The sequence below is a fragment of the Bubalus kerabau genome, chromosome 10, assembly GCF_029407905.1.
Source record: "Bubalus kerabau isolate K-KA32 ecotype Philippines breed swamp buffalo chromosome 10, PCC_UOA_SB_1v2, whole genome shotgun sequence".
Classification (NCBI taxonomy): Eukaryota; Metazoa; Chordata; class Mammalia; order Artiodactyla; family Bovidae; genus Bubalus; species Bubalus kerabau.
This window is the reverse complement of record NC_073633.1, coordinates 54,637,592-54,652,706: the sequence shown is the minus strand read 5'-3', so window position 1 is coordinate 54,652,706 and position 15,115 is coordinate 54,637,592. Positions and strand designations below refer to the sequence as shown.

Below are 15,115 nucleotides of genomic sequence, written 5' to 3'. Positions count from 1 at the left end.
GGAGAACAGCTACTGTATCACTGTGTTGGGCAAGGTGAAGGCCCTTAGACCAGGGAAAAGGGAGGGGCCTAAGAGGGTTTTTATGGCATGCTAAAGAATTTAGAACTTTGGACTTATTCTTTGAGTTATAGGGAAAACATGGTGTGTGTGTGTGTGTGTGAAACAGTTTTTAATTGAGGTGTAATCCATGTTCCATAAAATTTACTTCAGTTATTCACTGATTTTTAGTTAAGTTCACAGCTATGCAGCTATCAACACTACCAAGTTTTAGAATATCTCCATCGCCCTGAGAAATCCTGTGTGCTCCTTTTCAGTTAAGGAGCCCTGAGAAATCCTGTGTGCTCTCTCTTCCCACCTCTATCTCTGGCCAAACACTAAGCAGCTTCATAATTCTACAGAGTTGCCTTTTCTGGATGCTTCAGATAAACAGAATTATACAGCATATAGTCTTTTGCATCTGGATTCTTTTCTCCTAGTAGATCATCCATTTTTGAAGATCATCCATGTTGTAGCAAGTATTAGTAATTGTTTTGTTGCTAAATGGTAGCACATTTATGTATATACTCATTTTGTTTATCCTGTCGACACAATGAGTGTTAGATGGTTCCCACTTTCTGGCTATTATGAGTTATCTTGGTATGAACGATTGTATACAAGTCTTTGTGTGAAATTTGTGTTTTCATTTCCCTTGGGCAGATACATAGAAATAGAATTGTTGGGTTGTATGGTAAATTTGTGTTTGACTTTTTAAAAACACTGCCAAATATTTTTCAAAGTGATTGTTCCATTTTATTCTGTGGATATTCAAGCAGAAGAAAGATTTTATTTCATTTTTGCTAACTGAAAAATAAACTTGTAAGTTGTACAAGAAGCCAATTTAATTTTGAAAGAATTTACAAGAGTAGTTACTCATTTTGAGTTTATAAAATGGTTCAGTGGACCACAATTTCAAAAAGAACTTTAAAATGCAAGTACCTGGCTAAGTGAAGTTATCAGACTTGTTATGTGTATTTCTTCTTGTCAACCAAATCAAGATAGAGAAATGTGCAAGATCATCTATTCTTTTTTTTTTTTAATCAGTACCACGTTATTTTCCTACCCTTAAGCTAACAAGCTTCCTTTTTTGCTTTATCTGGGATGAACTTGGCCATGAAGTGAAGCTGGTAACTACTTCACTCAGGGAATTTCTTGAATTTACAATCATCCATAAGGTATTTTCAAAGTGAGAATCCAGAAATAGCCCCCTAGCAAAGACGTTTCAATCTAGTAATTGATTCAGAAACTAATGGGAGAAATATTGTTGCCAATAGTAGTTTGTTCTAATTAGGCTTTTCAGCAATAAATGATACTTCAAGTGAGGAGGAATTATCATTACTCCTGAAAAGTCAGAGAAATGCTAGCTATGCTGTCAGAACAGAATGACTGAAGTATTCAAATTTTTCTATTCAGAATATAATAGTTTTGAAGTATATTTTATTGGATTCTGTATAAGATGCTCTCTGGGCTAAAATAAGACCCAGAATTAACTGTTCATTTGAATACCAATCTTTTTTTTCTTTTAATTTTTAAAATTTGAAGTATAGTTAATTTAAAATGTTGTGTTACTTTCTAGGTTATCACAGGATTTTGAATATAATTCTATGTGCTATTCCATAGTACCCTGCTGTTTATTTATTGATACACATAATAGTTTTTAACTGCTAAACTCCTAATTTATTCCTCCCTATCCCCTTTCCTTTTTGGTAACCATAAGTTCGTTCTCTATGACTGTGAGCCTGTCTATATTTTGTAAATAGGTCATTTGTATATTTTAGATTCATCATTTAAGCGTTACATATGGTATCTGTTTTTCTCTGACTTATTTCACTTAATACAATAATCTCTAGGTTCATCCATGTTGCTCCAAATGGCATTCTTTCATTCTCTTTTTTTTAATGGCTGAGTCCACTGTATGTATGCACCACATCATCCTTATCCATTCCTCTGACAAAGAAGAGAAATTTAGGTTGCTTCCATGTCTTGGCTATTGTAAATAGTGCTGCTATCTTTTTAAATTAGAGTTTCCTCTGGATATTTGCCCAGGAGTGAGATTGCTGAATCGCATGGAAACTGTTTTTCCATTTTTAGTGTTTTTTTCTTCAACCTCCATACTGTTTTCCACAGTGGTTGCACCAATTTCTCAGCAGTTTTTTTTTTTCCCCCTCCACATTCACTCCATGAATGCTAGTTATTTATAGGTAGCCCCTAACTATCCCACAGAGAGAAAGTAATGATAGCAGAAATAATTCCAAGTAGGATAACTAAATAAGTATCTGTCTTTAGAATACAATGTGTATTTTATGGAAACAGTAAAGAAAGAATGGTAGAAGATAGATGTGAGACTTGTTAGGGGGTGAGTATTGTAATTAACTGTGAGGGAGGTTAAAATTAATTTTTGTTCTGTAAGCAAAGAACAAGTCACAGTTGAAGCATCTTCTCCCCTACAAATAAATCATTCTGGAATTTAAAATATTGTTTGAGAAATCTATCAGGCAGATAAATAACAAATGGATTACTGGGACATGACTATATCTTACTAGAGTCAATATTTCCCCTCTAAAGGAGAAAAAATCCAGAATCATAGTAAACACACAAAGACTTTTGTTAGCTCCTTAATCATAGATAAATGACATTAGGAAAACAAGCTCACAACTGATGGTACAGGTAAAGGATAAAGTGGCTGTTAATCTAGCAAGAGGCTTCTGCCACTCTTGGATGTTTAAGTTTGCCTCTAGACAAACTGGGGATCCATCAGTGTGATTCATGATGTTTGTTATATGCAATGACTTTGGGGATCATTTCAAATAGTTATTTTACTAAGTGCAAGAGACGCTTAGGAATGTGGGTGGAGGAAAAGCCCAACTCAGTTGCGTTTAGTCTGACTTCAGTCTGACTTCCAAATATTTTATAATGTCAATGTCCTTGAGATTACTTTGAAAATAATTTATGATGAGGCTTTGCATCATTAAAATCATGTGATATTTAGCTGAAGTTAACTCTATTGGTTTACTCCTATCTGATCTACTCAAGAGAAGGGGCCAGGCTGGGATGGTACAATGATAGCCCAGGTAAAGTCAGATTTTTAAAAAGTCTTTGGCATCTTTAAAGCCTTTGGCATCATTTTGACATTCTCCTTTAATGATTTCTAAAGCAAAGATGACAAAGTGTGGTGTGAGTTCAGGTTTTCTCCCCTCCTACATTCAGGGTAGATATCACCGATCAGTCATGGCAATCCTTTGAGAATCCTCATTTCTGCAATTCTGGCAGCTACTATCAATCAATAGATGTTTCCTCACAAGTTGAAATTTCCTTCTTTGCCTTTTCTGATCAAAGGGTAGCTCGATCCTTGTATATGTTTTGTTCCCTGCAAAATAGAGACAAATTATATTTTTTAAAGTACTACCTGATAGACCAGTGCTTCTCAAACGTTAATATACAAACCAATCACCTGGGGATTTTGTGAAAATGCACATCCTGTTTTAGTAGGTCTGGGATGGTGCCTAGGTTTTTGCATTTCTGACAAGGTCAAGGTCATGAGTGATGCCACTGCCACAGGTCTATAGACCCACTTTGAGTAGCAAGGTTGTCCTACTCCATTCTATGGAGATAAGCTAGAAAACTGTACATGCAATTCAAGAACCAAGTAAAAGAAAGAAAAATGAGGCAAGTGTTCCATTAGAAGCTGAAATTTTATTATAGGATAACAGTACATAAAGCACATCTAAAATTGATGTGTTCAATGCACTTTTAATAAAGGTAATGTAATATTAAAGGTACAGTTTCTAAGTACAATATAACAACATTCATATTAGAATGAAAATTGGAGTATTTAAAAGACAACATTAAATCTCTCTTTTTTACAGCTTGTATTTACAAAATGAATCAAAATATTTTTTTTTTAAATTGAGGACTCAATAAAATAACAAACGGCTGGAAATAAGCAGACTACTGTAAGAGTGAATTGAAAAGAAAACCCAATGTCAGTGAAAAGTTGGATGATCCTCTAATAAAGATCATTAGCAAAGGTTTAGTACAATACTATTTTTTAGGATTCCCATAAATGGCTTGCATTTTTAGTGTGGCAGAAAAGGAGTTTTTACATACTGTACACAAAACAGACAGCGCATATTTATAGGTACAGTATTACTGTTTCCGAACTTGCATGTATATTTACAGAAGGCTGAGTTTGTTACTCACAGAGTTTTGTGAAATTTGTGTGCTTAATCCTCAAGACCTACACACAATTAGAATCAGCATTTCATGTGGTCTTTGAAAATGTGGCTTTAAAACTTGGTTGTAGAAGAAAGTATTAACCATAAGGCTTGGCATACTTTATAAATTTACCAAAACAACCCAGGAAAAAAGTTGGAATTGGGGCACACTTGTTATTTAACAATTATCAAATGCTGACATGTGCTGGCCACTGTGCAGACACAAAGAGATACTATCTCTATCCTTAGGAACCTTAGGATATGAAATGGTGCTAAAAAAAAAAATTTCAATCCCTTTCTAAGCGAAGCAATAAGGAATGAAATGATTTGTATTCAAAGAGATTTCTCCCTAAACTGTAGCCAATTCACTTTAAAAGGTTAACTATAAGCATTAGCTCTCATTAACCACATGATTGCATTTATAATTAAGGTAACAGCAACTCTTCCATAAAAATGGAAAATGTCTAGAATTGTGGGTAAATATTCAGTGCATGGAAGCCAATAACCATGGCTTGAGAATTTATCACCTTCAATTACAAAAAGTGCAGTAAACAGAAACATTTGCTCTATATTTATAAATTGCTCAAAAATCTTTGCTAAAGATCTTACAAATTCAGTAATATTACAGAACAATTCTAATCAATATTTAATAAGGTTAACTACATCCTTAGTTAGATATTTGATATACGTGGATTTTTCTTTTTTAAGAAAGCCGATAGGTCTTGGGAGAACAGGTGAAAGAATTAACTAAGCTTATTATTAAATGACTTTTAAATGAAGGTCCTTCACTCAGTTCATGGAACTGGTTGAGGTCAAGTTAACACAGAACATCCCTTGTCAAAGCTGCTTTATGGCCCATGTTCTGCCATGATAGCGGATGTCTCTATACTTCTCATGGCTCAGGTAGGAGGGGAAAGGTTTATTCTGCCATCAAGCCAACAAGGATATTTTATATAAATGTGTATTATCTATTATAGGAGCTAAGTACACAACTCTGTCAGGTGCCAATAATAAGGTGCCTTAGTAAGAAAAAAATAATACTCCATTAAACTAGAGTGTTTCTTTAGGATCTTGAAGGCCTGGCAAATTATTTTTCAGCTTAGGAGATATGGTATAAAGCCAAGTAGCAAACATAAAGTAAATGCTAATACATTTTCATATATCCATATTTATAAACAAATTCACCCTATAGATGTCAAATATCCATACTAAGGAAGTAATTTTATCCTAATTAAATACACTCTAGAATAATTTATATCATGATATTATGTATTTAAAGAGAAAAGCATGTCCCAAATCCAGCACTCTGATACAGCTGCCAGTTGGGCACAGGTAGATATATATATATGTATATATATACAAATATATAGTTATACTCAGTGAAATTAACAAGACCCAAAGGTGGTATTGTCTAGGAATAAAAGGGTTTTTTTTTGTTGTTCACAAAAGTAACTTATCTAGCACCACACATCAGAAAAACACAAAAATAGCACACTCTAGTTCTAAACAGCTATGTCTAAAATAGATTATATAGTAAAACCAGTATTATACAGCATATTGTGGATTTGATAAACAGATAAATATTTGCACTGAGTAGGCTGTTTATAATATAACATTTTCTTATCTATACAGAATGAAAGCCAAAAAGTTAACTGTATAGAGATGTGCAGAACAACATTAAATATTATGACTCAAAAGCAGGGACGAAGGTAAATTTGAAAGAAGAGTAAGAGAGAAAATGTTTACAGGCCATTACAAGTTCTTAAGTTAATAGTAAATAAGGAATCAATTGCTCAAGTTGAAGAAAGCAGTAAACAAGAGATTGCATTTACATGCAGATGTCTAAAATTTGTATTTTTTTAAGTCTATGCACAAAAGTCATTTGTTTTATTGCTTGACATTCAGTTATGGCTAGATTATTTAACCTATTTTTTTTTTTTTGTACTTTGGAAACAAGAATATCGTTAAAGGTGCCATAAAAATGGACAACATTGAAAACGGTTTGCAAATAAACCACCTAACACTGCAGTTCTTTATACATATTAAAAGCCTTGTCTGGGGTTTGTCGTATGTTAAATATATTTAAACTGGGAAAATATGTTGTTGCTTGAAGCCTCCCATTGGCCCAAACATCCAATACAAAAACACATCTCCACAAAAGGAGCAGGCAGACAATACAGGTACATTTAAAGAAGCAGCCAGCTAATGTCCTAATGTTCAAAATTTACCACTGTTTTATATGAGATTTCAAACCATTGTGGCTAAGAAGAGAGTTTTAGATTCAGGAAGATGTGTACAGTACATACAGATTTGTGTGTGTGTGAAATCATATTCACTATATTGCTCAAGAATTATCTGCATTTACATATGCAATCTGTTCAATGATAACCAAGTTCATAGGAATACTATTCATCCATGTTGAAGTAATGATGAGGAGAAAGGAATCACACACGAACACTGCAAAGAACTTAGTTGCTCTTGGAGAACAACATAATGGCACACACAGCACGTCAAAGCTAATAGGAAGCTATCTTTCATCAGTTCTTAGAAGGGAAAGAGAAAAAGAGGTGTGATGTTTGTTGCGGCAAACACTAAATGTCAACAGTAAATATGGGTTTTCTAGGCATCTCCTTAAAATTCTCATATTCACCTTCTTAACACAAGCCTCCACGTTATGTTGCATTGCTGAAAAGACATTGTTTCTATTTGGACTGAATATTCTATCATTCATTTATAAATAAATAAATGACTGAATGTATTTATTGCTCTAAGTTCTGAGGGTCTGGTTAAACATGGATCCCCTCCATCTACAATATCTCCTTAGTATGAAGCCAGCCTTCCGGATTATTTTAAAAACTGTACTGACAGCCTGACAAAAATGAGCTCACTTACACAAACAAACAAGCAAACAGACCCAGAAGTGAAACCAACTACTTTGTAAAGATAGTGCTTGCCAGCCTTATCTTAAGAATAAACAATAATAGGAAGGTCTCTTTAATCAAATCTGGTGGAACCTCTATAATAATACTAGTGTTTTGGAAATACAATGAAGCCGTGTATCACAGACTGTAATAGATGATTTACTATTGCAACTGCATTTATGGGCATATACCCTGATCTATAGGATAACGTTGTTTTTATGGGCTTCTGCTGTGTCATACGGAGAAGGCAATGGCACCCCACTCCAGTACTCTTGCCTGGAAAATCCCATGGATGGAGGGCCTGCTGGGCTGTAGTCCATGGGGTCGCTAAGAGTCAGACACGACTGAGCGACTTCACTTTCACTTTTCACTTTCCTGCATTGGAGAAGGAAATGGCAACCCACTCCAGTGTTCTTGCCTGGAGAATCCCAGGGACGGGGGAGCCTGGTGGGCTGCCATCTATGGGGTCGCAGAGTCGGACACAACTGAAGCGACTTAGCAGCAGCAGCTGTGTCATATCTTTGTAAGAACGGGAACTAAATGGTATAATATGTATGTCAATAACTTCTGTGTGTGTACGTGTATGTGTGTGTATATACATACATATATATATATATGTATATGGAGAGAGAGAGATTTATGCCAGTTTTCACAGTCTTTATCATCAAAACAAGGTGACGGTTTCTTTTTTTATCTAAACAATATGGAAAGCTATCCTAAATTTTGCTTTCCATGGGGTAAGAAAATATGTAAAGCTTCTTCTAAAAATGTACTCTAGGTGTGGAAGAATCAAAGCGAACAATTACACTGAGGTTCACTGAGGTTATGGAAAGTAGCATATTGAAATAATTACGTTCAAAATGTTTCAAAAACATAAAATGTTACCCTATAAGCTGGCTCATGTTGCTGTTACATTGGTGGGTTTTGTTTGTCTTTATAGCCATTTGCTCTTATATTAACTCAACAGATTACAAATGTGGAAGTAAAAGACAGTTAAAATCCCCCCCAAAGGAATTTTTTTGTTTGTTTGTTTCTAGAGGAGAACACAGTGAAAATAGGAGTTACTTGCTGGTATTTGAAAAGAAAAAAAAAAGTTTCATCTTTTACCTCTCTCACTGCACTGACAGGCAGGGCTTTTATTTCATGACTGCTTCTAAAAATTTTTATCCATACTATATAGAATTTGAAATACCTTTTAATATATAATGATATAAATAAAATATATCAAGAATATTTTAATTATTAGAGAAACGGTGAGTGAAGTACGCAGGACTGTACTTTGAATGATGCTCTTGGTTGATTATGACCTATTAGTTTATCTTTTGAACGTACTGGCATCACTTTATACTGCTCTGGAAGTTATTCAATGTTTTTAAGCACATAAGACTGAAGAACATATACATTTTGAACAAAACAAAATGAACAATAGTGAGGTTTACACACACGCAGTTCTACACAGTTCACTTGTGCCTTGGAGGGATAGTATTATCATAATTATTAACAATACAAAACACAATTTTGTCCCAGTAGTACTGGCCACCCTGTTTTAAGAGTTTTAGAAGATCCCTGAGCACATTGTTTGTTTCTTATAACCCGAACTCCAAAATGATAGGGCTTCTATTATTGATATCAAGATGGATTGTCATTCACAGTAAGTCAATCGTAAGGTGCTTATTTACCCTTTTTTTTTCCCACCAATCAGCACAAAGAACTGTCAGAAAATAATGTTTTATTATTATTATCTTCAAATAATAGCATTGGAAGGACACATGATTTAAACAATCAATGTTGGAAACAGTGGCTTTAGGATTATTATCTGGCTGCCCCTCAACAATAACAAGTGATTCAATCGACATTCCTTAGCCAAAAACAAAAGGAAAAAAAAAAAAAAAAAGAAACAAAACCAAAAAAACTGTACAAATATGTAATTTTCCCTGAGGGATCAAAGTACACCTGGAAGTGCTCTATGTACATATTGCACTAGAGAGGAATGAAGAACATGTGCAAAAAAGCAACAATGAGAGAAGCTTACCTCCTACTTAAACCTTTTCATTAAAGATTCTACTAGGCTGTTTTGCATTTTGGAATGTCGGAACACAAACAGCTATTTCTTAAGTCTAAAACTAAAAACACGTATTTCTACTATGGCACATTCAATGAAATAAAAAGTTCTCCAAAGACAGATAGACAAATTCCATCAAGAAAATAATACAAAGTTTGTTTGTTTGTATTTCTTTTTTTAGAAAATTACATTACTTTCTTTCTTTGTTTCACATTACAAAATCTTTTTTTTCTTTACACAAATCACATTTTATTGCAGGAATATTTCAAGTGCCATCAAATATTTATAGAAGGGTTAAAAAAATAGAAGTCTCTCTAAAGTGGTCCAGACAAGGCTTTGTATAGAATAAATCTTTTTTTTTTCCATCTTCTAGTTTTGATTTAAGTATTTTGAATACATTTCCTTTTCCATTGACACTTAGTAGCCTAGAAGCGGTCCGACACATACACATCATACATACAAAAACCACACGCACGCACGCGCGCACACACACACACACACTCCCTCCTCACCTGACCCTCAGCTCATCCCCATACGCTCACAGAGATCTGAATATCCACACTATAAAGAACAACCAAACTTAGAAGCAGTGTCTTAAGTAATGTTTTCTTTAAGTTAGAAAGGGTGAATTAGGATGCTGAAGACTTAAAAAAATCCACACCTTTAAAGCAAATTAGGATGCTGAACACTTAAAAAAAAATCCATAGCTTTAACCACAATTTGCAAACTGCCCCCAAAAGCACTTTCATCTGCACTTTTGATTTCATTGTGACCAAGGCCAGTTTCTTCACAACACAGTGCAACCATTTGGACACCACTGTAACTGAAGGTATTCAGGCTTTGTGCAAAAGCCTTATTTACCAGACGTTTAAAAATTGTGTAAGAGGCATCACAGCAGTCAGGATAACAATGATGTGATTCCAATCTTTAAAAGACTATTGGACATTTGAGTTTAGGCAATTTTAATTACAAGAACGATTAAGAATAATTGTTCTATATCAGCAAGTATTTTGTGTCATCACACAGGTATTTCTATAATAAGGAAGAAAATAAAAATACAAAGTTTTTCACATCCTTCTCTGCACTTCATATTTTTTCAACAAAAACTGTTTAACTTCAGATCCCAACTTCAATCCGTATAATAGTTGTTCCCTCATTTCACCGAGCGCGCCTCTCCTACTCTGTTCCTACACTGTCGATGTACTTCGTCTTAAAGTCCACACCCTGTTTTTCTTTCACAAAGACCTAGTAGCAGCATCATGTCAATGTATCTTGGTTTACTCCAAAAGCAATGTCACCATGGAGTGACTTACTGAGATTAGAGCGTCATTTTTTTTTTTTTTTTTGCATTAGGTACATGCAAAATCCTCTGGGAAAAGAAATTTATGTTCAACATTGTATTCTCTCTCACCCTCAGAGAAGTCCAATTAGCTCTCATCATTTCACAAATGGACACTGGAATTAGGTTTAGTTGCTCTTTAATGCGCTAGCACCTGAGGCTGGTCATATTCAGAAAGCTTTGGTTAAAAAGAAGTTAATAGACTTTAACAAAATCATCCCCAAATTTAGTGAATCAAAATGACAAAGAAACAAAAACAAACCCAAACCAAAACAAAACACACCGTTTCTTCCCAACAGGAGAAACAACAGGGGGAAAAAAAAAGGATGAATAAATAACTGAACTAAAGTTGGTACTCTATTCAGAGTATAAATACTATTGATTTTTCAAGGAACTATATTTATTTAAATTAAAAATTTGATTTAACCCTTCTTGCCCAAATATAAATACTATATGCTGGTAGTTACCTCTCTATATAAAGTCACATAAAGTTTTATATGCTTGTAAGAAATTTAAGTAAATACTATTCTCATCTTCTACTCATGCTTATACCCTTACTGTATTTTTTTAAAAAAACTTTTTTTAAAAGATGTTATTTAGGCTTCATACACACTTCTGTGTGAATAGTTCCTTCCCCTTTTCCAAGTCCCTCAGGAAACAAGTCAGAATGTCAGTGGAGTTAAAAACAGAGTGGAGGGCTCTGGGTGACCCAGCAGGAGTTGAATTCCTGCAGAAGATTGGAGGACAGGGGAAGAAACCCTGGTGGTAGAGGAGATCCTTTCTTCCCTGTAAAAGGGTGCTAGGAAATGTTCACCTTTACACTATGGGAAGATGTTCTCTCTTCTCTATAGACATGGTCTTTGATGTCAGGCCAGAGGTTTGAATCCCACTTCAAGTGTGACTAAAATCTTCTAAACGCCTACATTCCCAAAGGTCACTTATTTTAGAATATGCACACTTGTCTTATCAGACTGTTCCTTTCCCCTTCCCCCCTACTGGGAATTATGTAAAAAACAAAAGACACACACATACACAAAATTAAACAAAAACAACTCAATATTTCTCACCTGAATACAAAAGCCAAACTGTCTTCTAAAGATTTAATAAAATAAATTACAGTCCACAGTTTTCTAGTGAAGATAAATACAAAAGAAAATGTTTGCAGCTTGCATCAACTTCACTTTAAAGACTTAACAATAGTTAACATTTAAATAAGAGAAACTGGTTCAACATTGTATGTTTCCTTTGCCTTCCTGTCCATTGATTGTGAAATATGGAGAAGAGTGTTCTAGAATGACACCATGGAGAGGCAGTTAGTCTAGAAACCATTCACTCTGGAAGTCTCAGGGTTCCTAGATGATACCAAGAACATAAACATTCACGAAGTAAATGCTTCATGTCTTCACACATGGGGAGTGTGCGTTTGCTCCAGACAAAATCTTTGGGTCCTTCTTCTGCTAAAAGCTAGATTCTGATAAATATTCTGGTTACTGATCTGTTCTTAAAGCCTAAGAATTCCAAGTTGAGACTGAGTCTACTCAACTGTGTGAAATGAGCACCCCCCACTCCCCAGTCTCCATGAGGTGGCATGCTCAAAAGCTTTGGATAAATACTATGCATGAGGGGGTAAATCGACCCCAATCAATCACTCAACTTTGTATGAAGCATAAACACATCTATCCTTAAACTTATCCAAAAAGCAAAGGACAATTTAGGGAGAGTTCTGTGTCTAATTCCAAATTCACGTGTAAAAAAAAAAAAAATTAATCCAACAGCATGATTTCTAGATATGACCAGCCAGTCTTTTAAAAATAATTGTGTAAACAGCAGCATAAATACCTCCCGACGTACCTTCCAAGCCTTCTCAGTTAAACTTGTGTTTCTGGTGCACATGCGACACGACAGTGAACACGCTAGCATTTAATTTAAAGAAAAAAGGTGCAAAATGAAAGTGCCTTATCAATTCAACAGGAAAAGCTACTCCAGTAACTACATTTTATATTAATTAAAACAATATATAAACAATATCTCTTTTTAGCTATATATAGTCTTCATGCCCATTTACCCTGTAATATATTATAATGCTATTGTTGCTAGTGCCATGGACCCTTTTCGTGCCGTCCTGCTGACTGGCAATAATCGGTGAAAAAAATAAAAACTTCCTTCATGAGACAAAGAGCAAGTTGTGCAAAGTAATGCCGCAACCTCCGCTATGCACACCAGTCACCGATTAGTGCTGGACCCTCTGTGGTTACCGACAGATGGGTGACTCTGTAGAAAGTCTGTGGGCAGTGAGCTACAAGAAAAGGACATCTTCCAACTTTAGTACCCGCCTTCTGTTGTAAACAGAGGTCAACGATCAAGAAGTCGAGACAGAAAAAGGGTCCATATCTGTAGGCATAATGGAAATCATATGCATGAGAAAAACAAGTTCAACTTTTATTTGTTTTCATTGTTTCCCCTCCTTTGCCTGACCCCGATCACCAAAGGATGTGCAGTGTGTTGGCGCTCCAGGTCTGTGCAGGGCCATATAAAGTGTCTCGGTTAATTGATTTGTTTGTTTGCTTTTCATTGTTTGGACTTCAGACATTCTAGAAGTGCTTAGGTGATACATTTACCCATCAATCTGCATGGCTGGCTCAAATTCTGAAGTGAACAACTCCTTGTATAATGGAGGAAAATGAAGTCGCACAATGTCTGGGTATATTGCTTTAAACGCCATGAGCTTTTCTGTATGCCGTCCACATAAGGCTCTTAATGTAGACACCTTGCATATTAACTGTAAGTGGAAGAAAGGACATGGGGTCAGGAGAGAAGAGATGCCAGAATCAAAAATCAGGGAATCTGGATGATCGTCACAACACTGTTTACAATGATGAAACACACTTGAAACAGCTTAAACATCTAGTAATAGAGGGATGGTAAAAATAAATGATATAGAATACCAGGTATATGTTAAATATGATTTTGAAGACAAATATTGTCTTCAATAATTTGTAACCCGAAAAGATGTTCATAAACAAAAGAACTCAAGTCTCTTACTTACTCCTCCTCTTCCAACATGCTTTCTGCTCTGTCATCCTGAACCCTGCCTTTTACCACTGGGGAAAAGGAAGAGATGTGGTGACAAAGAACAGAGAAGTGGGCAAAGGGGCAGCCACGGGTAGATAGTCACTGCTACTACAGGCAAAGCCATCTGTTACATATTTTATGCAAAAGGAATACTGGCTCACTCCAATGACAACAAGTTTCTTCTCTAGAAAGAGCTCTGCCTAGAACAAAGCAATTCTGGGTCTGAGCAAAAGGCCCTGGTTTGAAAAAAAAAAAAAAAGTTAACAGGACTGGTGGAGTCTCAGCATGGACTGTTTACCTGCTGAGGACGGTAGCATGACTTGCACAAATGCTTTTTAAACTCTACAGCACTGTGCAGCACAGAATATTCAACTCAGAACAATTCACCAGAGCATCAGTCTTGACCCTGTGTTACGTGTTAGGTGCTGTCTATAATCAAAGACCCGAATGGTATCCTGGCACTGGGGCAAGAAGATGGAGAAAAGGTCTTCTTTCATTTCCCATTCCGGCCTCAGTGTCTCATTTAATAGATGCAAAATCAAAAACAAACTGCAATTAACCCCTAACTTCTTTCTGACCTTGCCTAGCTATCAGGAGGAAAGAATGAAAGTAAACAGGAAGAAAATCCCAAAACTTTCAAATCATGGTCTGGAACAATAAAACAAATAATCTAAGAAAGAACGGGGCTGATTTTTCTAAGACTAAATACATACTACTAGCACCAGCACCGAAGGATATTAGCCTATTTTAAATTGCCATCCTAATTATATCTTTACTGTGAAAGATAATAAGCACAAAAGAAATCTTATGTTTTGCATACGGGGTAGTAATGAGAAACTGATGAAGAAAATACAAAAGCCATTTATTGTTGATTATTAATGAATGTAATGGAAATAGAACGAAAATTAAAATAGATGGTTACTCTAGATGCTTTAGTCCTTCATCACTTCCTTCTTCTAAATTCCAAGATTTAAATTCTAAGTTCTCTAGTTTATATCAGTATGGGACATTAACTCTGCTTTCTGCCCATCTCTTATGGAATAGGGCCGGGGGGTGGTTTCAGAATGATTACTACTTTAAAAAAAATTCTATCATTGCTCCATTATTCCAATAGAACTTAACCTGAATTTTGGCACAAGAGAATTTTTTGAAATGGAGATACTTCTTTCTTTTCAGTAGCTTGTCGCTTACTGAGAATTCTGGGGTCTGGTGGGATGACTTACAAACATGATCGGTGTGATCATTGGCAAGGGATAAGCCAGCTGTGTCAACTGGAAACCTTTAGCTCTCACCTTTGTTAGTATTCCATCTTCTCGGTGATTCTTCTGTAGGACATGTTGAAGAGCTAGCTGAATTTTCTGTTGCAGCTTTTCAATTTTTACCTTTTCCTGCAGCCATGAGCGATCTAAATGTGAAAAACCAGACTCCTTAGTATTCTTCTAACATGCTGTCAGAAAACCCAATTCCTCCT

At 35.4% G+C, this 15,115-nt stretch overlaps 1 protein-coding gene across 8 annotated transcripts in view; it reads right to left on the bottom strand.

Moving 5' to 3' along the window:
* Window positions 1–129: 129 nt before the first annotated feature.
* Window positions 130–15,115, bottom strand: part of RORA (RAR related orphan receptor A) — an 816,521-nt gene continuing 801,535 nt past the window's right edge. For 7 of the 8 annotated variants that reach the window (XM_055537759.1, XM_055537758.1, XM_055537762.1 and 4 more), the window contains 3 exons: window positions 14,937–15,049; window positions 13,191–13,351; window positions 8,881–12,963 (listed from right to left, as the gene is read on the bottom strand). In XM_055537759.1, coding sequence (XP_055393734.1) covers window positions 12,783–12,963; window positions 13,191–13,351; window positions 14,937–15,049 — 455 coding nt within the window. In that variant the 3' untranslated portion in view covers window positions 8,881–12,782. Of the gene's footprint in view, window positions 3,404–8,880; window positions 12,964–13,190; window positions 13,352–14,936; window positions 15,050–15,115 lie in introns of those variants that run through there. The other variant, XM_055537763.1, reaches the window with a different exon arrangement.